The following is a 27,016-nucleotide window of genomic DNA, read 5'->3' as shown; positions in this document are numbered from 1 at the left end:
GAACATTTTGGTGGTGGGTCAGTGATGGTCTGGGGAGGCATATCCATGGAGGGACACACAGACCTCTACAGGCTGGACAATGGCACCTTGACTGCCATTAGGTATCTGGATGAAATCCTTGGACCCATTGTCAGACCGTACACTGGTGCAGTGGGAACTGGGTTCCTCTTGGTGCATGACAATGCCCAGCCACATGTGGTGAGAGTATGCAGACAGTTCCTGGAGGATGAAGGAATTGATACCATTGAATGGCCCCCACGCTCGCCTGACCTAAATCCAATAACAAACCTCTGGGATATCATGTTTCAGTCCATCCGACACTGCCCGGTTGCACCTCAGACTGTCCAGTTCAGTGAGGTCCTTGTCCAGATCTGGGAAGAAATACCCCAGGACATCATCCATCGTCTCATTAGGAGCATGCCCCAACGTTGTCAGGCATGCATACAAGCACATGGGGGCCATACAACTTACTAAGAACCATTTTGAGTTTCTGCTATGAAATGTCAGTAAAATAGACTAGCCTTCACTTTGATTTTCGGGGTGTCTTTGAATTCAGTCCTCTGTAGGTTGATAATTTTCATTTCCATCAAACGATGGGGCATCCTTATGTTCCTAACACACTACCCTGTCCATATCAGTATAGATATCCAGTAGGAGATTTTTCCCTGTTAAGATCTGATGTGTTTTCAAAGTGTTCCTTTAATTTGTTTGAGCAGTGTACACATCCACTCTATTTGTGTGGGGAAAAAAATCAAAATTTAATTTGTGTACAGTGTTGCATGACCACACAATTGCTAGGTGGGTAGGTGCTAAATAACAAAAATGCCTTGGTCAGGTGGTTAAAAGTGTACATATGCCTCAAATAAGTTTATTTGCTCCCTTTTTGAATGTTACATTGAAATAAAAAAAAAAAAAGTAAAAATTAAAAAAGTTAAATGTGGAAGTGCTCTGTTAAATGTTTGAGAAATCCAAGTGAGCTTGTAATTTCCCTTGCAAATCTCAAGCAGTGTTATTAGTCCTTCCCAGTTTACCTGTGATGGACGGAATACGTTCCACTATGGTATGGAAATAACGACAAGGGGGAGGTGTTCCATAGTCCTAACAGTTCTTGTTCTAGTGTGACAGCACTGCTCTTCCATAGAGTACAGTAAGCGAGTGTTTAACCCTAGGACAGGAAATGTGTTACTGGCAGGATCACAGGTTAAAATAAAAAGGAAAAAAAAAATCCTGAAAAAAGAAAAAAATTTATTTCAGACACATCTAAGAACTGGAAAGGCAGCAATGTATTATCTTTTTGATCTTTGGCTTAGATACACTTTATGGTTACATAGCCTGTTCCATTGCAACTTCTGTATCACCGTTCTCAACTGTCTTTTTTTTCAACATATATATTTAGTCTCAAGAAGCATCAACAGCAAATGTATAAAACATACATTGAACTGTTCAAAATCTATTTCAAATTCATAAACGGATATTAAACAGCTGTCATACAACAAAAATCCTTTCCCTGCAAGTGAAGTTATCATTATAAAAGTAATACAATCCTGGGTGCAAACTCAGAACAGCTAACAGTTACAAAGAGGTCAGAGATCAAACGTTGAATTAAGGCTGATACTAGGTTATCAATCATCACTGTGGTGGTCATCAGAGGTAAGCAGGCTGACAGATCTTCATTCGTTGTACTTGCCGAAATGTTCACGAGCGATGATGAGTCTTTGGATCTGGGCTGTGCCTTCATAGATCTGAAAAGCAAAAACATTCTTTACAGCACTGCTGTGATGTGTCTACAGACACAAGATCTGGGACTCGTTAGACATACAAGATCGGGATGTGCAGAGACTGTGCTGATTAAAAAAAAAAGTTTTGACACTGCTTACTTGGTACTTGTTTACTAGAGAGATATCCAGTAAGCTGTGAGGTTTATGTAGAATCTTGGCTGCATTACAGCTGACATTTGTGTTTATTCTACATACTGCTGAAAGAACAGTGTTCTGGATCATACTTTACACCATCTGCATCTGTCCTAACCGCAGGAAAAACTTACAATCATATGTTCCTTTCACCACCACATGGATGTTAAAAAAAAAAAAAAAAAAAATAGAAAAACAGTACTGTGCAAACGTTTTAGGTAGGTGTAAAGTAAGACTGCTTTCAAAAATATAATTTTGCTTATTTTTATCAATTTACAAAATGCAAAGTGAACAAAACAAGAAAAATCTAAATCAAATCAACATTTGGTTGACTACTACCCTTTGGCTTCAAACCAACAAAATCAGGGATTTTGTAGGAGTCAGGTGTATGATAAACCAATTATACCAAGCAGGTGCTAACAATCATCAATTTCATATGTAGGTTGAAACACAGTCATTAACTGAAACAGAAAACAGCTGTGTAGGAGGCTTATAGCTGGGCGAGGAACAGCCAAACTCTGCTACTATGGTGAGTTTGTGCAAGAAAGTTTCCTGTCACAGATCCTACACCATGGCAAGACGGAGCACAAAAAGTAGGTATACCACATCAGCAAGGTCTCTCCCAGGCAAAGATTTCAAAAACAGACTGTGGTTTCAAGAAGTCCTGTTCAAGCTCTTTTCAAGAAGCACACAGAAACAGGCAACGCTGAGGACGGTAGAGGCAGTGGTCCTCCAAGGAAACAATGCCACAGATGAAAGACGTCATGCTTTCTTCCTGTCGACATTGGAGGATATCCTTCAGTGCCATCAGCACAGAACTGTTGGAAACCAGTGGGGCCCAGGTAAATCCATCTACTGTCTGGAGAAATCTAACCAGAAGTGGTTTTCATGGAAGAACTGCAACCAAAACACCCCCAAAAAAAACCATACCTCTCCGAAGTGGGAACAAGGCTAAGCGTCTCAACTATCATGAAAACATAGAAACTGGGGTGCAGAAAAATGGCAGCAGGAGCTCTGGACTGATGAGTCAAAAATCTGGATGTAGAAGAAGGCAGTTTGTTCACTGAATGGCTGGAGCGCAGTACAATAACGAGTGTCTGCAGCCAACAGTAAAACATGGCAGAGGTTCCTTGCAAGTCTGGAGCTGCATTTCTACAAATGGAGTTGGTGATTTGTTCAGGATCAATGGTGTCCTCGATGCTGAGAAATACAGATACTTATCCATTATGCCATACCATCAGTTGTGTGATTGGCCCCAAATTTATTCTGCAGCAAAACAATGGCCCCAAACATACAGCCAATGTCTTTAAGATCTATCCTTAGTGTAAAGAAGAACAAGGAGTCCTGGAAGTGATGGTTTGGCCCCCCACAGAACCCCTGAGCGCAACTTCACGGAGTCTGTCTGGGATTACATGAAGAGTCAAGGATTTGTTACAGCCTACAACTACAGAAGATCTGTGGTTAGTTCTCCAAGATGTCTGGAACAACCTACCTGCTGAGTTCCTTTAAAAACTGTGTGCCAGTTTACCTAGAAGAATTGATGCTGCATTGAAGTCAAAGGGTGGTCGCACCAAATATTGACTGGATTTGGATTTCTCTTCTGTTTATTTTTATCAATTAACAAAATGGGAAATAAATGAACTATTAAAACTTCTATTTCTGAAAGAATTCTTCATTTACAGCATTATTTCACAACTGCTTAAAACTTTCCCACAGAACGATGTATATCTATTTTGTTTTAGGTTTGTTTTTGTTTGTTTTTTTAAATCAAAAGCTTGTGATATGGCGATATACATCAGAACACTCCAAAAACAAACATTTTAAACCTATCAATAATATACCTGGAAGCCAGTATTGTAGAATAGAAAAAAAAACAGGCTTAATGAAAGGGCACAGAACTGCATGCACTGCAATGTTGTGCTTCTGATAATCTTCAGAATGAAGTATGCTGGTGTATGGGATTATTTTTTGATGATACTAAGTAGATATATCTCCCAGTTTAATCGCATCACCCAAACCTGACATGAACATTCACCTCCTAATGATGCACACTATATGGTGTCTCAAAGGCAACCTAAAATGTGAGCATTGATCTATAACCCTTTTAGTGATTGTCAGACTGGGTACACTTAGCAACACCCTCCACATAAATGAAGTAGGCTAACAGCAGACACTACAATATACGTTATGGGTTTGCTGTCCATTTAGTGATGCAGTAGGTATTTAACCTGGAGGTTATACTGCCGTCTGTAGGATGACTGGACACTGGCACAGACAACTTGCTTTTGCTTCAGTTAAGACATCTCTACAATACTGCTGGAACTTTGTCTCATTGATTGCATTCCTGTGTGATCGTGCTTGGCTTCTGGAGTCCTATGTGCAGACCCCACTGGACTGGACAGCCTAGAAGTGACCTTTGGGTTCCGGGTTTCACAATGGATGCTTTCTGGTCCCCATTCTGGTAAAAGTTAGCTGTGGAGTGCTTTCCAGGTCCAGAGCTGTTGGTATTGCCTCAGTGCATGTGCTGTCACTGAATACTCATTTAGTAAGTCAGTCAGGTCATACAATGAGAACTACCTTGTTGTGGTTACCAAGTTACTTTGTAGAAGGTGAGCTGGGGGTACCTGGTGCAGCAACCTAACAATTCTGGGGCTGCAATTTCTGGCAACTCCAATCTCTGCAGCCTAGAATCATATTATATAGTCTGTTCCATCCCTAGAGTTCTTGACTGTTGGGTGTAGGTGGGCCCTTTCCTCAGGTCCTACTGCAATTTTATGACCCAAATCAACCAGTCATTTGAAGACTGATCACAGAGACCTCAAAAGCATGCTCCTGCTCTGTCCCCCACAAAATTCCACATAGGTGGTGTGTCCCCTCGCCCCAACTATTACTTCCAAAACAGACGCAGTGCCCACAACTGTGAAACAAGAAGATCAGCTGGTTACTTTTAACAGGAGTTTTAAAAGACCCAAGGCTGGAATATGCACTAAGACCACAAACATTCCTTTTGTTCCAACTTTTCCAACCATTCCTCAGTAAGGATTGGAAACATCAGTTTTCTCCCATAAGTGCAAAGTTAATCTCTTCCCACCGCCGCCTCCTGACCTTTTAGGAGGTTCTAGATGGTGGAGGCAAGCACTCCGATCATGTGACCGCTGTGATTGGCAGTCACATGATCAGAAAGTTCCCGATGGAAAGTATGCATCAGCAGCTTTCAGGTACCCCCCATTAACTATGCTGAGAGCGAGCAGGGTACATGTTCTCAGCACGGGAAGATGTTTACATAAGGCTGCATTTACAGTCATATCCATAAATATATTGGGACATCGAAACAATTCTAACATTTTTGGCTCTATACACCACCACAATAGATTTGAAATGAAACAAACAAGATGTGCTTTAACTGCAGACTGTCAGCTTTAATTTGAGGGTATTTACATCCAAATCAGGTGAACGGTGTAGGAATTACATCAGTTTGCATATGTGCCTCCCACTTGTTAAGGGAACAAAAGTAATGGAACAGAATAATAATCATAAATCAAACTTTCACTTTTTAACCACTTCCAGTCCGGACACTTTTACCCCCTTCCTGACCAGGGCAATTTTCAGCTTTTAGCGCTATCACACTTTGAATGACAATTGCGCGGTCATGCAACACTGTACCCAAATGATTTTTTTACCTTTTTTTAGATAGATAAAGCTTTATTTTGGTGGTATTTATTCACCGCTGGGATTTGTATTTTTTTTGCTATGTAAATGAAATGTCCAAAAATTTTGAAAAAAAAGTGTTTTTTTTATAAAATTTCGCAAAAAATATTTCATCATAAATCTTAGCCAAAATTTATTCCGTTATCTTTTTAGTAAAAAAAGAAAAATCCAAATTAGTTTATAAGCAAAAATTATAATTTTTAAACATTTTTTTTTACATTTTATATTATTTTTTATTTTTATTTATTTTTTTTACATACTGTCACCCTAGCAGTACAGTGTCACCATGGTGACACTGTACTACTTGTGAGGGGTGATGAAGATTTTTTTTTTTTTTTACACTGATTGCTTTTACACCCATATAGAATGTAAAAGCAATCATTTCTCTTTCTCTCTGTGTGCATTCCTGCACTCATTGAGAAGAACTGAGTGAGCTGTGATTGGTCACAGCTTGTCACATGGTACAAGGTTTTTGTGAATAGCCTTGTACCATGTGACCTCTGTGATCATTCACAGATTTCACACATAGTAAGCAATGATGTCAGAAGTGACATCTTGCTTACTACTTTGCATGTGATCACCAATTGGCCAATCAGTGATCACATGATCGGGACCTCGTACAGAGGTCCCGTCCGACGATCGGTGTTTCACTGTGTCCGGAGGACACAGCGGGCACCGGATCGCGGTGCTGCGCGCTCCTAGGGAGCGCGCACAAGCAGGGTGCGGGGAGGCCGTTTATAGACGGCCACCCGACCCTGCAGTGCCACCGTCCGGCCGTTTATATACAACGGCCGGTCGGGAATTGGTTAATACGTGGTTGCAAATCCTTTGCAGTCAATTACAGCCTGAAGTCTGGAACGCATAGACATCACCGGACGCTGGGTTTCATCCCTGGTGATGCTCTGCCAGGCCTCTATTGCAACTGTCTTCAGTTCCTGCTTGTTCTTGGGGCATTTTCCCTTCAGTTTTGTCTTCAGCAAGTGAAATGCATGCTCAATCGGATTCAGGTCAGGTGATTGACTTGGTCATTGCATAACATTCCACTTCTTTCCCTTAAAAAACTCTTTGGTTGCTTTTGCAGTATGCTTTGGGTCATTGTCCATCTGCACTGTGAAGCGGCGTCCAATGAGTTCTGAAGCATTTGGCTGAATATGAGCAGATAATATTGCCCGAAACACTTCAGAATTCATCCGGCTGCTTTTGTCAGCAGTCACATCATCAATAAATACAAGAGAACCAGTTCCATTGGCAGCCATACATGCCCACGCCATGACACTACCACCACCATGCTTCACTGATGAGGTGGTATGCTTAGGATCATGAGCAGTTCCTTTCCTTCTCCATACTCTTCTCTTCCCATCACTCTGGTACAAGTTGATCTCGGTCTCATCTGTCCATAGGATGTTGTTCCAGAACTGTGAAAGCTTTTTTAGATGTCGTTTGGCAAACTCTCATCTGGCCTTCCTGTTTTTGAGGCTCACCAATGGTTTACATCTTGTGGTGAACCCTCTGTATTCACTCTGGTGAAGTCTTCTCTTGATTGTTGACTTTGACACACATACACCTACCTCCTGGAGAGTGTTCTTGATCTGGCCAACTGTTGTGAAGGGTGTTTTCTTCACCAGGAAAAGAATTCTTCGGTCATCCACCACAGTTGTTTTCTGTGGTCTTCTGGTGTTGCTAAGCTCACCGCTGCGTTCCTTCTTTTTAAGGATGTTCCAAACAGTTGCATGTCTCCAACGTTCCAGCACATCAGAGATTCCTGCGCTTTGCTGTTGGGCCCCACCCAGGTCTTCAGCCTCTCATCTGCACCTTGAAAATTCACCAAGGTGTTGGCCCCAGTACTAGCCCTTCATTTTCATGAGATACTTAAAGCAGAACTATACTGAATCTGAGCACCACAAAGTAAACACCACTTAATTAATTTTTAGTATTCAAAGCAAACTCCCCCAATCCATGTCCTAATGCTTTATTTTTCTGAGAAATCACTTTGAAAAAACACCCCTCTACTAAAGATGGCCAAGGCCAGAAATGCTAAAGGTTGATTCATGTCATTCATTCATTGTCATTTACTTCCTGAAATCCATCTGCCCTTAGTTTAGGCATACCAGTAACAAGAAGGTGCTTAGCTGAGATAGCCCCTCCTGAAGACTCCTGGGATGCAAGACATCATTTGCCTAGGCAAGAAACCAGGAAGTAACTGAAGAAACATAAAAAATACTTTGAAACAAGTAAATGATATACCTTCCTATTCTTTTACCAACACTAGCAGCATGAGGATTAAAAATAGTCAATGTTAACTGAGAGTGAAGTTTTGCTTTAAGAGAACAGACAGTGCAGGTTCTATTAGACTTCTCCAACTTGAGACTGAAGATGGTATTAACCTGCACAGAGCTCACAGTTTGGAGGCTCAGGATAGGAGCCAAGAAAGAATGGTATTTTAAAGGTTTTTTGCTGCCTGCCATTAACTGCTTATGAGAGAGAGAGAGAGAGAGAGAGAGAGAGAGACAGAGAGAGAGAGAGATTGATTGAGTCTAAGGCTCAGCTCACACTAAGGTGGTGCTGAATTTGCAGCAATTCCTGTGCGATTCCCTAACTGCACTACGTGTTCATGCGATCTGCGGGTGTCAAAGTTAATGACGCCCCAAAAACAGGTTGCAAAACAGTGCGACTGCCTGAATCGGATCACATAGGTGTAATCACCCATACAATGCAATTAAAGTGCAGCAAAAAAAAAAAAAGGAAACCTGCACCTTTTCAGTGCGGTTGCGGTGCAGTTTGGCTCATACAAAATGCACAGGCAAAAAAAAAAAAAAAAATTGCACCGCACAGAATCACAAATGATTTGAACAGGAATGCAATGTTATTCCTGCGCGACTCACATGCGGTTCCCCGCACCGCATCAGTGTGAACCGAGGCTTAATAACCCAGAATTGTAGCTACCAGTTTTGCTGTAATCTTTCGGCTTGTGTTTTCCTTACCTGATATATTTTGGCATCTCTCATTAGCTTCTCCACGGGGTATTCACTGTTAAAGCCATTGCCACCAAAAATCTGCACAGCGTCTGCAGCCACCTGATTGGCAATGTCCCCAGCAAAAGCCTTGGCGATAGAGGCATAGTAGGTGTTCCTTCTGCCTGCATCCACTTCCCATGCTGCTCTCTGGTATGCCAGGCGAGCCAGTTCCACCTTCATGGCCATTTCAGCAAGCATGAATGAGACAGCTTGATGCTAAGACAGATTTGAAGAATGTACATTTGAGAGATATAAATATATATATTTATTAATAAAGACATACCTAGATTTGTTTTGGTTTTTTTTTTTAAACCTAATAAAGTTTACTTTAACCCCAGCCTCACCCCCTAACCCTCAACCTTATACAAAGCTACCATCCTTGTAATATTTAAAGTGGACCTGCAAAAATGCAAGGTCTGCCTATCTTGTAGACAACATACCCCCTCCCCCATGTAAGAAAGCAATTATATAGGAAAATGGTAAGGACACAAAATCCTGCACAATGCTCTGAGATGTTTTCAGGAAATTTTAGATTTTAGAGCAGGGCCCTCAGATTCCTCCTGTATTGAATTGTATTGTAACTGTACTGTCTGCCCCCATGTTGTAAAGCGCTGTGTAAAATGTTGGTGCTATATAGATCCTGTATATTAATGAGATTTGGATTCTCAGTTTTGCCAGGAGAAGGCCAGGCGATGTCACCAATGCATACAAGAAACAGCTGGAAGCTGTTATAGGGAAAGTAACTTAGGCTAGCCATACATGGATTAAAATGCAACTGGTTTAGCAGGGACCGGCCAAACTTCAATCCATGTATGGGCTATCTGGTTGTACACAAGTCAATCAATCAACTTGTGTACAACCAGTCTATCAGGGTTCTCCCAAATGATCAGTTCCTCTGGCTATAGCCGGCACTACAATAACACAGTGGGAGTGATACATATTGAGTGTGTGGATGGGGGAATCAGATCATTTTTACATTAAAATAATCAATGTCTGGGCTGCCTTACTTTCTCTGATTTTTTTTAGATGGGGTGGGGGCCTACAAGCTAAGCAAACTTTGTATTTACATTCTGCACAAAATTATATCAGTGTGCAGCATTCACATACCTCAGCAAGGAGTTTTCCAAATGTCCTCCTCTCCATTGAGTATTTAGTAGCTTCATCCAAAGCTCTCTGGGCGAGACCAACAGCACCAGCAGCCACCTGCAACAAGGATATGAGCAGTCATGCAAAAGGTCTCTCTATACGTAGAGGACTTATACAGAACAGAGAACTTACTGGTGGTCTGGTCTTATCAAAGGCTCCCATTGCGATCTTAAATCCAGCCCCTTCCCCAATTAGGACATTCTCAGCGGGAACTCTGACGTCCTCAAACACAATGCCCCTGGTGTCTGAGCATCGCTGGCCCATGTTCATTTCCTGCAAAGCACAGAAAGCATTTATAAATATCTATTGAAATATGAAAGTAAATCCACATGTATAACTAACTTTCCATGGCTTTATTTAATATAAAAAAAAAACCATCACAAACACATTCATATTCAACCGTAGGCCATAACAGAATGGCACAAACATAAATCAAAATATGGCAACAAGTACACAAGTGAAATGCCCCCTGTTCAAAAGTCTGCATCCCCTTAGTTGTTAATCCTGTGTATTGCCCCATTTAGCATCAATGACAGTGTGCAGTCTTCTGTAATGGTTGTCTATGAGGCCCCGATTTCTTGAAGGTGGTAGAGCTGTCCATTCATCTTGGAAAAATGCCTCCAGGTCATGCAAAGTCTTCGGTGGTCTTGCATAAACAGCATGTTTGAGATCTCCCCAGAGTGGCTCAATGATATTAAGGTCAGGATTCTGTGATGGCCACTCCAGAACCTTCATCTTTTTCTGCTGTAACTTCTGGATGGTCAACTTGGCCTTGTGCTTGGGGTCATTGTGGTGCTGGAAAGTCCAAGAATGTCTCATGTGCAGCTTTTGTGAAGAATGCAAATGGTCTGCCAGTATTTTCTGATAACCTGCTGCATTTGTCTTGCCATCAATTTTCACAAGATTCCCCATGCCTTTAGAGCTCACACACCCCAAAACATCAGTGAATCACCACCATACTTCACAGTAGGGATGGTATTCTTTTGGCTACAGGTCTTGTTAACTCCTCTCCAAACAAAATGCTTATGGTTGTGACTATAAAGCTCTATTTTGGTCTTTTCACTCCAGATTACAGAGTGCCGGAGGCTGTGAGGTGCGTCAAGGTGTCCAGGCATATTGTAACCGGGTTTTTGTGTAATTGGCGCAGTAAAGATTTCCTTTCTGGTATTGTGACCATGCAGCTCATTTTTGTTCAAGTATCATTCATATTGTGCTCCTTGAAACAACCACACCATCTTTTTCCAGAGCAGACAGTATTTCTCCTGAGGTTACCTCTGGGTTTTTCTTTGTATCTTGAACTATTCTGGCAGTTGTGGCTGCAATCTCTTGGTCTACCTGACCTTGGCTTGGTATCAAGAGATCCCTGAATTTTCCACTTTGTAATAAGTGATTGAACAGTACTGACTGGCATATTCATGGCTTTGGATATCCTTTTCTATCTTTAATGGTTCCATTAACTTATTATGCAGGTTTTTTGACAGTTCTCTTCTGCTCCGCATGGCTCAGTATCTAGCCTGCTCGGTGCATTCACGTCAGAGCTAATAAAGTCATTGGCTATTGGTACAAACACTGTAATTTGTGTCTGTATAAAGGCCAAAAATTCCAGGGTATGTAAACTTTTATTTGGAGCCATTTGGGTGATTTCTCTTAAGGATTTAAAAAGAAGCCAAAAACTATGTTATTTATAGATGGTGGTCATATGAAGCCATTTATTATCAAAGAGTGTTTTGGCCTGATCAGTCATTATCAATATTTCACCATTTCTGTGACTGTATGCAAACGTTTGAGCAGAAACACACACACACACACACACACACACTTTACTATTTATTTTTTTTATTTGTTTAAAAAGAGACACACACAGTCCAGGAAGCAGCTTTCGCTGCAATAATTGCCTCCTTTCCATCTCTTTTCCCCTTTGACAACTCACCACACCTTGGTCCAGCGTTGCCAGGGTTGAATGATGCTTGCTGTGTATCAATTTCCTTCTTGTGAGCCCAGGGCACCATCATGTCACCCTACGCTCATAGCACAATGCTGCAAAGAATGTGGCTGACATGTCAGTGAGGCCCTCTATATCACTGAGGACCATCCAAAGCTGGAGGTGGGGTGAAGTGGATGACAACCCTGCAAATCACAGAAATACAAATAGTTTGGCAGATTGACAGATGTCTGTGCGTCTTATGGAGCATATATGGAGCGGCCAGCCCAGTATTTCCCCCGTCGCATTAGAATACCGGGCCGGCCACACGGCTCTTCTGTGCAGCAGAACCTACTCCTCAGTCCTACCTGTTCCTTGGTCCATCGGTGTTCTCATCACCGCTGGTTTCACCGGCATCTTTAGTGTGGGCACCCAGCTGTGACAGCTTGTGGCTTCACAGCCGGGTGCCCACTGCACATGCGCTAGAAGCGCTGCGCTTTGTGAATGGCCCCGTAGTCTTCTGGGACCTGTCACGTGTCCCAGAAGACTACGGTGAGGGACCACTCCCCCAGGTCCGCAGTCTCTGGTCATCTCCTGCGCTGTGTCCGCAGTCCATTGGTTCAGAATAATGTTTTTTGTTTTCCTCCTCTAAAACCTAGGTGCGTCTTATGGAGCGAACTATACGGTATATAAAAGTGCAGCGCTAAAAATGTGAATACTATATAATAACCTAATTGACACAAGGGAGGGAAAAAAAAAAAAAAAAAGCAAAAAACCATTGAAATGAATAATTAAGTCCCAGGGCAAAAGCACACTGGAAAGTCTTTAAATACAAATCATATGTCTTCAATCACTGGGATGATTATGTATATCCAAGTGCAGCACATATCACCCCACTCAGTGTAAAATAGCCTTACGTTCAGTCATATCTTCAATTCATATGGTGATCAGACACATCCAAGTGCAACACGTGTCACCCCACTCAGTGTTCAAGGGAGGCTTACCAGATACATTTGACCAACATGTTATAGAGTGGTCAAATAAAGCACAAACATGATCAAAACAGCAACCGCTCCAACCTCCTCCACACGTAGGTTGGACAGTATTCACCCAAATGATCGGCTGTGATCTCTCCTGGCAGGTCCCCCCCCCCCCCCAACTTCAGGGTGACAACACACAGCGCACAATGTTGGCCACTCCTCTCCAGGAGCCCCAGCTGCATTTCTACATATGCACAAGATCCCACAAACGGTCTCTTGGGATGTCTACGTCGCACATCCTAGAAGGCAGTTCACAGGATCTCAGAAATTGGCATCGTGGGGTCTCTGCCAGTTCACCAGCAGAGGTCTCGGCATACCTGTGCAGACTTGCCACGTAGCTCTGCCAGGTCCCATAGACCTAGCAAAGGCCACCACAGTGTGCCTGTACATACATCAAATCTCAATTCAAGATGGCGGCACTAGAGAAAAGCAGTGTAAAGAGAACTTTGCCTGCATGCAACAACGCTGGACTCCATGGACTTATACGTTTTTTTTGTGTTAGGGACAAGTGTTAGGGATATGAAATTTCATATTTAATAGGCAAGGCAGAGTTCCTCTTTAACAAATATGCAAACCCACTCACTAAAATAATTTACAAAAAGGGCTTTTATGTTACTTATGGACCTCTATTAATATACTTATAGATCTACAGGTACTTACCTTTCTTCCAGGCTGTACTCCAGGAGTGTCAGCATCTACAATAAATCCTGTGAAAGCCTTTCCAGTTGAGGATTTGGGGTCAGGGTTAGTCCGAGCCAAAAGAAAATACCTGCAGAACAGAACAAAACAGATTGCTATGTAGCTGGAAAAAAAGCAGCAAGTTCAAAATCTGTTAGGCTGTTTAAATTGCTGGGCTACTTTTTCTGCAGTAACCCATGCTAGGGAGGCCTGTAAAAATTAATGTGCGCATCATTCTTATATTGCAATTCATTCCCCTACTTTATAATTAAGTTTTTTTTGTAATCCCTTTAAAAATAAAATTTCTTGCAGCAGTCTAAGTAGTCTGTCATTTGTATTCCCCAATTCATCTTCTTCCTGCAGCAGTGATGGCCATTTCTGAATACTGCACAGAGGAGCATCACATAATGTGTCCTGTTCCCTGCAGCATTCTCCTGCGAGCCCAGGGCAGCTTGATGCACCCCAAGGAGCTTGGTCTTTAGTACCCAGGGCTCATAGAAGTAGGGCAGTAAGGAAGATAGACATTGGCTCAAATACAAGCTTTCACAAACATGCTACATCAGACAAAACAGTACCAGAAGTGTGTAAGTAGCTTTTTTTGTAATTATATATGCTTTAGGAGTAGTTCTATTCCCTCATTAAATATTCAGGCTCTGCTTCCTGCTTTGCAGCGCCACACAGCACTTGTGTCTTCCTGCTTCTCACAAGAACCCCATCCCCAATTGACAGCCTGCAGGGATTCTTTTACCCTGCAACAGCTGTCACTTTTAAAATTGGCACGGCTGCGCCTGCACCGCTGCATCATTCATTCACAGAGATCTGTGAATGAACAAACTACAAGTCCTCTCAGTCACTGCAGCAGAGAGACTTGTAGTTCTTAATGGACCATGAGTGTGGTAAGCAACGTACTGCTACTCCATTAAACCTTCCTTCAGCTCTCTAAATGAAAGCTCATACAAAAAGGTAAGGGCAGAAAGCTGGAGGAAGAGTCTGCAGGAGCCTGACACTGCACACATGATCAACTGCTATTTAAGAAAAAATTGATAAAATGCACAAATTCTTACATGGAAAAAAATGTGCATTTATTTATTTTTTTTAAGGTAAAACGTAGCCTTTAGGCTATGTTCACACTACTTTGACCTGAAAATCATGTGACTTTTCCAGATGACTTCCTGGCAATTTGGTTGCAACTTGAGTATGACTGTTGATGCGACTTAAGTAATACGACTTTGCCTGAGTAATCATCCTGTAATGTTGGATCCAAATCACATCAATATAGATGAGGTTCTGACTTGGAGGCAACTTCCATTAAAGTCTATGGGCACAAGTCGGATGGAAGTCGCATTAAAGTAGTACAGGAACCTTTTCTAAAAAGTTTGAGCGACTTCAGTAGTGCCAATTAAGACAGCTCTCATTGACCAACATGGGATTTGACATGTCATGCGACTTGGGGTCGCAGCACTGTGAACAGAGCCTTAGTCACAGTAAACTCACCACAGAGTTCCTAAGGCTCGGTTCATGCGTCTGTGACTTGGGATCTGACTTGTGAGACCCCCAAGTTGCATGCCATGTGAAATCCCATGTTGGCCTTGCTAGAGGTTACTGCACATCATTACCACTCATTAAGTGGCAGTGCTGGTGGGAGGATTGTATGGGATCAGTCAGTGGCAGCTCCTGAACTTTCTAAGCGAGAAGCGTCACGCGATGTGGTTTGCCGCGCGACTGATTGCGTGACAACTACACTACATTTTCAGGTGCCATTTATTATGCAGCCCTGCGATTTGTCATTTTAGCAGAAGGTTTTGAAACCGTGGTGAAAACCCCTGGTCCAAGATGATGATGATTGATGGGGGGGGGGGGGAAGGAAAGGGAAAAAAGGAAAGGGAAGAAGAAAGAAGAAGAAAGAAGAAGAAAGAAGAAGAAAGAAGAAGAAAGAAGAAGAAAGAAGAAGAAAGAAGAAGAAAGAAGAAGAAAGAAGAAGAAAGAAGATAAAAGAAGAAAAAAGAAGAAAGAAGAAGAAAGAAGAAGAAAGAAGAAGAAAGAAGAAGAAAGAAGAAGAAAGAAGGAAGAAGAAGAAGAAGGAAAGGAGGACTGGTGGACCGGAGTGAAGATGCTTCACCAGTCAAACATCAATCACAGCAGACCCCTTGCCAATTACGATAATTTAGACCCTCCAGGTTTAATATTCTGGGGCATCAAAAAAATACAGGAGAAGGAACATAAAAGAACTGAGTCAGAAGGAATCGCAACAAATCTATGAAGATGCAACTTTGGTACCACAGGGGTTAAATATACATTTTGACTTAAAATCAACACTAACCCACCAGAGTTCCTAAGAGAGATAAGGAACTATTAGGTAGGTTAACTCTCTACCCAGTTACCCTCCTGCACAGCAGCATCAGGCTGCTTACAGGGAGTTAGAAAAAGAGAGCAGTGTGTTGCACTTGGGTACATGGCGTCCTGCCTGTGAGTCATCAGAAGTATGGGGAGCACCATCGTAATACCATCTCATAGGTGGATGCATTTTTTGGTATTCTGTTTTAGACTGCAACGCAAACAATATATACACTAGGAAAAATGACCCAGAGATAGGACATTTAAATGCTCAGGAGAACTGAAGATTACTCTGCAAGATGTATCAATTGTACCACCAACCCAGGAATCTCAAAGTGTAAATAAAGTAACAAACCTTAAAGTGCAAACAAACAATAAAACCTGTCAAAAAAAACCAAAAACAGATGAAATGCATTTAATGATTTTCAGAGATGCAAACTTTGGTTAAATGCAAGATTTTCATTTAAATGGTTTTATTAATGATTTTAAATGTTGCATAGGGTTACAATTTATAATTTCTACACTAGATGGTGCTGGAATTCAACATTTGTTCCTCTTGGAGTTTAAATACCACCCAAAAGAAAGCTCTATTTGTGTGAAAAAAAAAATTATAAATTGTATTTGGGTACAGTGTTGCACGACAGCGCAACTGTTATTCAAAGCGCCGGAAGCTGAAAAAATGGCCTGGGGAGGAAGGGGGTGAAAGTGTCTGGTATTGAAGCGGTTAAAAAAAAACCCATGCGTGGGCTGGGGAGGAATAAAGAGGAAAGGCCGATGTGTGTACTGGGGGTGGATCTCATTGGTGTAGCATGCTCTTTTTGGCTAAATTTCACAACTCCACAGAACACCCCAGTTAGAAAGAAAAAGTGGTGCTTAGGCATTACCTTTCATTACATGTTATACATGACCGCGTCATTCATTCACAGTATTGTGTGAATGGGAAAACTACAAGTTCCCTATTAAGCACTGTGGTAATTCGTTGACTCTTCCTGTCAGTGTCCATCTGCCTGCCTGAACAAAGTACAAGCACACAGATACACCAACAAGTCTGCAGAAGTCCTGCATGGCACGAACAATCTACTGATCGCTGGTACAGTGCTTTCCAGGCTCCTAAAACAAAAATAGTAAATGCATAGTTTACCTGCAAAAAAAAAAAAAAAAAAAAAACAAAAAAAAAACCCCACAATAAGCATTCAATATTTTGTTAAAAAGTGAACTTATCCTTTAAAAGATAAGTTCATCTTAATAACACACTTCATTGCAGGTATAAATAAAAAAAAAAATATATGCTTTTTTCCCCCCCGGAGCCTCTAAAGCAGTGGTTCTCAAGCTTCCTAATGCCGTGACCCTTTAATACAGTTCCTCATGTTGTGGTGACCCCCAACCATAAAATTATTTACCCAGTAATTATAATTCATGAGTGTCGTTTTACCTCCAATACTGCTGCTTTCAGCACAGTAGCTGCTTTCAGCACAGTAGCTGCTCTTTACACATCAGAAAGATGTGTTTTCCGATGGTCTTAGGCGACCCCTGTGAAAGGGTCGTTCGACCCCCAAAGGGGTCGCGACCCACAGGTTGAGAACCACTGCTCTAAAGCATTGCACCCACGATCAGCAGATCACAGATGTAATGCCACAGTCCACAGACTGTGTAGCTGTGTGCCCGTACCTCCGGTATGGGCAGGCAGTTACACTCCGACAGTAAACAGCACCCAGGTATTTCAGTGAGAACTACAAGCCAACAGCCATAAAGGCTGTCGGAACTTTACTTTTCACATAAAACTGAATGAATGTTGGGCGGCCAGATTGTGATTGTGTGTGTGTAGGGGAGGGGTGTTGAGGGTGAGATCCCCCACTTTGTCAAAATGGGGGGATTGGGGGGTACAGAGGCTGGTGCATCTGTGACATGTTACATCCTGAATATGGGTGTAACATAAGTTACAAAAAGGTGAACTTATCCTTTAATACTATATAGGAATATAAAGAATAGAGGCAAGTGGAATCCTGACCTAGTCCATGGCGAGAGATAAGTCTAGCCTTAGGAGATTTATGAAGCCACTTAAAAGTCAAACTTCCACCCATAACTAAAAACACACATTTTCTGTCAACTTTCCCTCTAAGGCCTTCTTCACACAGGGCATACAAAGGCGTATGCTTTGTGGGGGAGGGGGCTGTTCTGTGCATCCCCATGCGGGCAGTCCCATTGATGTCAACTGGCATGCAGTGGCTGAATCAACACAGATGCTGCTCCTAATTTGGGATCCGTGCAGGTGCATGGCCCCAAACACACGTTGTCTGCAATGGGGCAGTGCGCTCACACCTGCACAGATGTCAGATTGAGACCAGCATCTGTGTCCATGCAACCTCTGCACCCCAAGTGACATGAAAGGAATTGCCTGCATGGGGACGCATGGAACACCTGTGCATCCCTGTGCTGGTAAAACATGGCCCTCCATGAGCATATGCTCTACTTCACCCCATGTGAACAAGGACTGAAGGCCGAGGAAGAGAGGAAGAAAAAAAACAAAATATGGAACTCAACACATTACCAGTTTGCTTTGCCCCCATTGGTGATCCACATCTTCTGTCCATTGATGATGTACTCATTGCCCTTCTTCTCTGCTCTTGTCTTCAAGCCGGCCACATCTGAGCCAGCCCCAGGTTCAGTTACACAGTAGGCCTGCAGGATAATGCACCATATTGCCTAGTTATACCTTATCCAAATACAAACTCTTATAAAGCAAAAGGGCCAATTTGGGTTCATTTCAGATATTATATACAAAACTGGAAAGAGTGTCTAGATTAGTGGTCTCCAAACTATGGCCCCAGGGCCAGATGCAGCCCTATGCTTATTTTATCTGGTCTTTGGGGCACTATTTCATCCACTGATACAAACAATGGGCCATTATTCCCCCCATTGACTCCAATGATGGGGCACAATTTCTTCCAATGACAAAAAACGATACAGCACTGTTCTTTCTACTGACACCAAAGATGGGGAATTTTTTTTCCCACTGACGTTGGCAACTTTGACTGCCAATGGCCACAGTCTGGCCCTTCTAAAGTCTGAAGGACAGTAAACTGGCCCTTTGTTTAAAAAGTTTGGAGACCCCTGGTCTAGATGACTGTTGTGAAGACACGTCAGTTGAATTATTCATAAAATGTATTGGTAAGGATTAAAATTGATAGAACAAAAATATATATTGTTCACAGAGGGGTGAACGGGTTAATAGTTAACTAACCCTTGTTTGTGCTTGAAAACCAATTTTTATTCCCAAAATATTCAGTGTTATCTCGGTATTTAAACTCCAGTACAATAATAAACTTTGAATTCTGCGTTTCACACCTCAGTGTCTGAATTGTATTATTCCCAAAGTACTTTGTATCCAGCATGATTGGACGGAGGGTGCCGGCATGAACTTGAGTTATCCTAGCAAGGGGGCGATTTACTAAAATTGGAGAACACAGAATCTGGTGCAGCTGTGCAGAGTAACCAATCAGCTTCCACGTTTTATTGAAAAGGCTCATCTTAACAAGCTCAAGTTAAGAGGCTGATTGGTTACAATTCACAGCCGCATCAGTTGTAGTAAATTTCCCCCAGAGTGTGATACTACTGTATGCCATGTTTTATCTGACAGTATTTGTGCAAAGAAAAGGGGAAAAAAAAAAAAAAAAAAAAAAAAAAAAAAAAGACTATTGGCTATCTACTGCAATGGAATATTCCATTCATAAAATGGAGTCTGCATCACATGAAGATCCTCTCCACTTAAAGTGTTACTAAACCCCCGGACCCTGCACTCACTATATCCGCTCCCCCCGGACCCTGCACTCACTATATCTGGTCTCCCCGGACCCTGCATTCACTATATCTGGTCTCCCCGGACCCTGCACTCACTATATCCGCTCTCCCTGGACCCTGCACTCACTATATCCGGTCTCCCCGGACCCTGCACTCACTATATCTGGTCTCCCCGGACCCTGCACTCACTATATCCGCTCTCCCCGGACCCTGCACTCACTATATCTGGTCTCCCTGGACCCTGCATTCACTATATCTGGTCTCCCACAGCACAAGAACATGGAAACGCAATTATTTTAGAAAATATAAACTGCTAAATACCTTTTCTCATCAGCAGTTAGAGCCGTCTTGTGACTATCAGTGTCTGGACAACCACTGGGTAATCTTGTAGGAGTTTTTATTTTCCCCTGACTGTTCTATAAGGCTGCACAACCCCTGACCCTTTGTCTGGACAGTGCTGATTGGCCCTGTACTGATCACATGCACCCTTCCCAAAGAAGAAAAAAAATAAATAAATACTCTATCAATATACACCACAGAGCATGTGCAGACTTGGAAGTAATGCTCTAACTATGGCAGATGGATTGGGGACAGCAATAGGGGAGGATTAGGGAAGACCGGATCAAATAGTCTTTTTTTTTTTTTTTTTTTTTAAACACAGGATTAACCCCTTAGGTTCCACAGTGAGTATAACAAGCATGCTTTGCTGCAGATACAGACTGAGTTTTCTGAAGCGTTCAAGTGTTACTAAACCCACAACAGTAAAATCAAACTTTGGGAGAGAGACCAGTCATGCGGCTTTGACAGGCTAGATGACGGGCTCTCTTCCCAGCTTCTCCTTTCCTTCCATTGAAAAAAAATAGCACTTGGGACTCAGAAGCCAATGGAGCACAATGCAAACAGCACATAAATCACTCCAAACACTCTACTTACACACATCAAAGGTTCTTCCGTCATTCTTCCCAGGTACTTCTTCTGCTGTGTCTCATTTCCAGCTATTATCACAGGCATTTGCTGCAAAAATGAACACATCTGTCACCATCTCCAAATACAAAGTGCTTTCAGTGTTTCACAGTGCCAACAGCAAATCTGTAAAGAGTGTCCTTAAGTGTACTAACCATCTTCTTCCTTTTTTTCCCCTCAGCTTAGCCGATTAGTTGCTAGGGCCAAAAGAATATTTTCCTTTAGAAAAATACGGTTTGTAAGGCATAAAAGATGCCTGAAGGAAGACTATCCATTATCCATGGCAGAAAAAAAAAATCTGCCTTTTATGCTTCCACATGAAAAGGGGCATTCTATTTGGGCACCAAGATTTGTTACCTCTTCGATTTATTGACAAGACCAGCTTTATAATATATCCCATAAGAGCTAGAGATGTTTTAAAGTGGTTGTAAACCCTTACATATATCCTATGAAGTGACTGGCCTCAGGTGATACACAGATGAAACAAAGCCTCCTACATAAGTTGTACCTGTTTATCCGCAGTCTTCTCTACATCTGTTTAAAAAGTACAGAATTTATAAATCTTCAAAGCAGGGGGTGGAGAGCTGAAATTACACTCTGCAGAGCTCAGTGAGGAGAGCTCTGAGAGCTGATTGGAGGGAGAGACACCCCCCTCCACACAGCTCACAGGAACAGAGCTGAGGCTGTCAATCTGCTGGATGTCCCTCCACTGTCACCATTTTTCTCTTGGTGTCAGGAAAACTTGTCAGAAGTGATTCATGCTGATAGTAGAGGAACAAAAGCAGCAGACAGAAGTTACAGTGCTCCTAATTGAGACAAGTACACACTATAGAGGGATAGGTTTTGTTCATATTTCACGTCAGAGGTTTACAAATACTTTAACATGGCAGTAACGCAAGACTGCTCAGGTGGCGCCCTCTAAGGGTGATGAGGAGAATCTCATCTGGACTCAAGCCCTCCTCTTGTTATGTATAAAGTAGAAACAGGGCCTAGCTACAGAATCTCCCCACATTGATCCCACAATGTTCACATTAACAGGAGACCAGCACAAATCCCCAAAACAGGACATTCTAAAAGCATTCTACAATAAAAGAAAATGAATCCTCCAATTTACCAAAGTAGCAAAAGAGAAGGTCATTTGTAAATGAAGAGCTGCTAACTGACTTCTAAACAGACGTTTAGTAAAGTAGATTTGCAGGCTAAACCCTAACTAATCTTAAAGATTCTCCCTCCTCACATCTATGCCGATTAACCTTTGTAAGATGTATATACTTACCGCTCCGGTCACATGATCTGCCTCCCCTGTGTCAGCCAGTGGCTGCTGCAGGGGAGAGGAGGGAGCGCTCAACAGCTGGCAACGCCTGGAATGGTGGCATCTCCCACAATGGTGTGAACTATGCCACTGGAAACTATATTACCTACTATCCATGCGTTTTGGCAAAGAAACAATGCACTGGATTGCATGTGGTATAAACCGGCCCTTAGACAGGTTTTTTTTTTTCATCCAGTGAACAGTTACAAAAAGGGGGTGGGAGGAAAGTGCCCAAGGGGAGAGGAAATCCCAGCGTTGTCTTTAATGCAAGTTTATCCTCAAGTTCCATTATCCTAAATTGCAAAAACCTTGCATAACAGGCACATCAATGTACCTGTACATATAGCCAGGAAGAGACGTGGAGCTCCCTGTAGCAATCATGCACACAGAGATGGAAGCGGCCATCCATTTTGCTCCAAACCCCTCCATCTTGTATCTCTTTCTCCCAAATCAGATTCCTCCGATATCCCCCTCCCCCTCTGTGGTCTGGATGATGACAGAGATCACAGGCAGCAAACTCATTGGGAGGGTGTTATGGCTATAGACCCCATTAGCTGGTGCCCCTATGTCTGCGAGACTCTTGCTGGAGAAGGGATCGTAAAGTCACAAACCAAGCCCTCACTGCGCTTCAAAGACATTCCAGGTAGTCGAAAAACAGACTTACATTTAAAAACTCACTTTTCCATATAATTTTATATCTGCAAATAGGACATAATTGCATAAACAGGGAGCACATATACGGACGGCTCATTTTAATACAAGTCGCCTAATATATTACAACCCCTAGCTGGCATATACAGGAGAGCAGAAAATGATATCTCCTTAACTATCCAAGCAGGTATAACATATTTCACATCTAACCATTCAGCAGATTCGTCTGCATATTACTCTACTAGTGGTCAGGCTGCTAAATGCACCGAGAATAAGTTATGAACCATGACATCAACTGAGAGTTTTTGGTCATAGCTTGGGTCTTCGCCTGCAACACCCACCCAAATGATTCGATTGGTTCTCTGCTTCAGGGAGACACCCTGCTGAGTTCCTAGAAAAAGCCAAGTTAAAAAGATTCTCCCTTTTAACATCAGAACTAACTTTGGGAGCTAAGGCCTCTCTCTCTCTCATGCAAATTAAGATTCCCTGCCTCTGAAGAGTGCTACTGTATGTTTTAAACTTCAGTATATCTCTGCCTGCGGTGAAAGTGGTATACCAATGCTTATGCAAACATCATAGTGTTATTGCCGAGTTTCCCTTCTCTGTACAAAAAGGGGGTGGAAGTGTGAAGGGTTAATTGCATAATTAACCTGACCCAGTAACAATCCCTCCCAGGCTGCAGATGTACAGATTGTGGTCCATTAGTTGGAAAATCTTTGTGCAGAGTGCAGCTGGGCGTGGCATTGTTACGCACGTGACAGCACGGTTTTAGATTGTGAATTCTTATACTGTACCGCGCTCCAATGTTATCAACCTTTTGTGATTGACCTTTTTTGATTGTGTGAATTTCTTAATATACCACCTATAATCCAATCATTACTTACTTCTATGGTGCTTAAATATACAATTAACATAAATTAATTTATAAATGTGAATTAAAAAATTATATGTGATTATAACAAATATCAAAAAAATTAATGGAAAAATTGGAATGTCAATTCTATGTGAATAAAATTAATAAAAAAAAAAAAAAAAATTAATAAAACATTAATAAAAAATATGGGAATGTCAATTATTTTCTTTGAATTTGAGATGGTGTTATTCAATTTAGTTTATGTGATAAGTCTGTGTTGGCAGCTTAAACCTCTCCCTCTTGTCTCCTCTCCTCTCTCCTCAGCTCAGCCTTCTCAATTGTGCTTTCTTCACTGGCTGCTTTGTTTATTCCTCCATATACGGAACATGCAGAGAAGGGAAAAGAAACATAGTGTCTTATCCGGGATATAAGTGATTTATTGCTCTTTGATCTCCCACTCACATTGTGTAAATGTAAATAACGCTTTGCATACAATGTATCCAGATCATGCTTCAGACAGCCTGGCTGATGTGTTTGTTCTCAGTAAATATACTCGCCGTTCCTCTGTGGATGCGTGATAACGTCACCGCCCCTCCCCTACGCGTTACGCTACAGGGACTCGTAGCTTCCTCTGGGGGATGTGGATTTGTGAAATCCACATCCCCCAGAGGAAGCTACGAGTCCCTGTAGCGTAACGCGTAGGGGAGGGGAGGGGCGGTGAAATCCACATCCCCCAGAGGAAGCTACGAGTCCCTGTAGCGTAACGCGTAGGGGAGGGGCGGTGACGTTATCACGCATCCACAGAGGAACGGCGAGTATATTTACTGCAAGCAAACACATCAGCCAGGCTGTCTGAAGCACGATCTTGATACATTGTATGCAAAGCGTTATTTACATTTACACAATGTGAGTGGGAGATCAAAGAGCAATAAATCACTTATATCCCGGATAAGACACTATGTTTCTTTTCCCTTCTCTGCATGTTCCGTATATGGAGGAATAAACAAAGCAGCCAGTGAAGAAAGCACAATTGAGAAGGCTGAGCTGAGGAGAGAGGAGAGGAGACAAGAGGGAGAGGTTTAAGCTGCCAACACAGACTTATCACATAAACTAAATTGAATAACAACACCATCTCAAATTCAAAGAAAATAATTGACATTCCCATATTTTTTATTAATGTTTTATTAATTTTTTTTTTTTTTTTTTTTATTAATTTTATTCACATAGAATTGACATTCCAATTTTTCCATTAATTTTTTTGATATTTGTTATAATCACATATAATTTTTTAATTCACATTTATAAATTAATTTATGTTAATTGTATATTTAAGCACCATAGAAGTAAGTAATGATTGGATTATAGGTGGTATATTAAGAAATTCACACAATCAAAAAAGGTCAATCACAAAAGGTTGATAACATTGGAGCGCGGTACAGTATAAGAATTCATACTTTATATTTATACACCTAGAGAGGGTGTAATTAGTGCCTAGCGATCTAATATTTAATAAATATTCACTTAAGCACACAATTAACACTAATAATAGAGTAAGTTAACTCCTGGTGGCTCACAAAAAACTATTTTATTAAAACGGTTTTAGATTGGCTAGTCGTTCGATCACGAGGTTGGTGAGAAGGGCTGGGGTCTGACGCCGCGATCATCACACCCCAATGGTCTCACGTTCAGTGAATGCCAATATGCAAGCAGTGACATCAGGTGCTCGAATTTATTGCTGGACCATCCCTGTGATGAACAAAACAGTGAGGCATGGGAGATGGCAGGGTGAAGTGTGACTTCAGGCACTGCTTTTGGGCTCCTACCTCTAGCCAAGTATGATTGCCATATGTCTAGGACAATTTAGGTGAATGCAAAATTTACTTTGAAGTTTTTTTGTTTTTTTTGTGTTACATAAACTTTAGTGAGCTTTAAAATGCTGAAGGCTGTTAATGGAAATGCATCTCTCTTTAAGTCAGTGCACGCAAACCTTTTCCTTACTCAGCTTGCCATGAACCCGGGCCAATTCTGACATTTCTGTCATACATTATTTAACGATTGTCATGGTTTGCAGGAAAACTGCTTACAAACCCCAAACAGTATATTTAAGCAGAAGCCCTGGAGAATAAAATGGCTTTGTTGCAATTTTATACATCATGATATTTGCATGGTGGGTTAGCAAACACAATTTTTTGTTGAATAAAATACATTTTAATACACAAAAGACCCAATTTGTTGGTATAATATAAAAGATTATGTTACGCAGAGTAAATCAATACCCAACATATCACACTGTAAAACTGCACACGCCCATAGAACGGCGACAAATTATAGTAGCTAATCTCCACAGGTGATGCTTTGAAACCCTTTTACAGGCTACAAATTTAGAACTATACAGATTTGGGGCTAGAATTATTGCTCTCACTCGGACATTCGCAATGATACCTCTTATGTGTGGTTCGATCATCGTTTATACATGTGTGCGGGAGCTACGTGCGCAGTTGAATTTGCGTGTGAGCACAGGGGCACTTTAATTTTTTTACACACTACCTTTAATTTAATGGCATGGACAGTGACAGTTCAATTAGACCCCAGATCTCTCCTCTGCCCTCCAAAGCATCTGATCAGACCAAGATAGGTTTCATTAGAAGCTTTTATGAACCATCAACAATCTGAAACCAGAAGTGACCAAATCCTTGTTGCTTCCGGTTTCTGACATCACAGATAGGAGGCGGGGAATGATGTACCTGACTCTCCTCCCAGTGCCTCGTAGATCTCAGCGACGGTAGTACTCTGCTCCCTGATCGCTCGGGAAAGCCTGGTAAAGGAAATGGGCAGGGGGTCCACTGCTGCCTGTAAAAGTGATCCAGCAGCTCTATTGCCACTTGGTTCATTTTTACTTTGTAGGAAATGGACTGCTAAACAGAAAAAAAAAAAAAAAAAAAGAAGGGGGATCTCTGGCATTGCTGCAGCGATATCACCCTTCCCATCTGAGGATGTAGATATACGTACGGTAGACAGGAACAGGGGCGGACTGACCATTTCGAAACTCGGGCAATGCCCGAGGGCCCAGGGTCAGCAGGGGGCCCAACGAGATGCCCCTGGTACCTTTTTCATAGGCTTTTTTGAGTTTGGGCAAGGACACAGGGGCCCCATGATCCCCTATTGCTCAGGGGCCCCATGAGTTGTCAGTCCACCCCTGGACAGGAAGCAGTTGAAGCGAAAGTTTAGGCTAAAAAAAGTCTGCTTATAAACATTGCTAAACATCTTTTCTGGAATCCGCCTTGGTCCGGTCATGAGATGCCAAAGCTCTAGTTCCGGCACCTGACAATGGAGCTGAATTGCCAGAGCCTATATGTCACCCACTGACTTTTATTGCCCCTCTGTGGTCAGGGTTTCCTTCTCTCCTCTGCAGTAGCTGCTGACACAGGGGAGCCCCTACTTCTGCATCACAGGACTACACAGAAGAAAAATGTTTTTGCACACATTTTTACAGACAGTATACAGCATAAAACAAAACTTCCCCTAAAGTCAATTAAAGTGCAGTCTGTTGAAAACTGATGTCAACACAAGGCGACATGATTACACATTCTGTTGAACAGCAAGCCAAAGCTAAACAAGAGCAGTGAGACTGATTAACCCCTTAGTGCCTCCCAGCCCTTTATTGGATTCCAGTAGGTGGGGGCAGGGT

At 42.0% G+C, this 27,016-nt stretch overlaps 1 protein-coding gene across 1 annotated transcript in view; it reads right to left on the bottom strand.

The window, feature by feature from the left end:
• Nucleotides 1-1,225: 1,225 nt before the first annotated feature.
• Nucleotides 1,226-27,016, bottom strand: part of ACADM (acyl-CoA dehydrogenase medium chain) — a 44,969-nt gene continuing 19,178 nt past the window's right edge. Inside the window, exons 6-12 of the mRNA XM_089692181.1 lie at nt 20,483-20,563; nt 18,300-18,430; nt 13,400-13,508; nt 9,911-10,051; nt 9,740-9,835; nt 8,600-8,848; nt 1,226-1,742 (exon numbers count right to left, since the gene is read on the bottom strand). Coding sequence (XP_089548307.1) covers nt 1,671-1,742; nt 8,600-8,848; nt 9,740-9,835; nt 9,911-10,051; nt 13,400-13,508; nt 18,300-18,430; nt 20,483-20,563 — 879 coding nt within the window. The 3' untranslated portion in view covers nt 1,226-1,670. The remainder of the gene's footprint in view (nt 1,743-8,599; nt 8,849-9,739; nt 9,836-9,910; nt 10,052-13,399; nt 13,509-18,299; nt 18,431-20,482; nt 20,564-27,016) is intronic.

Source organism: Staurois parvus, unplaced genomic scaffold (assembly GCF_062004578.1).
Source record: "Staurois parvus isolate SC_StPar_1 unplaced genomic scaffold, SC_StPar_1.0 ptg000578l, whole genome shotgun sequence".
NCBI classification, from domain to species: domain Eukaryota; kingdom Metazoa; phylum Chordata; class Amphibia; order Anura; family Ranidae; genus Staurois; species Staurois parvus.
This window is presented reverse-complemented; position numbering and strand designations above follow the sequence as displayed.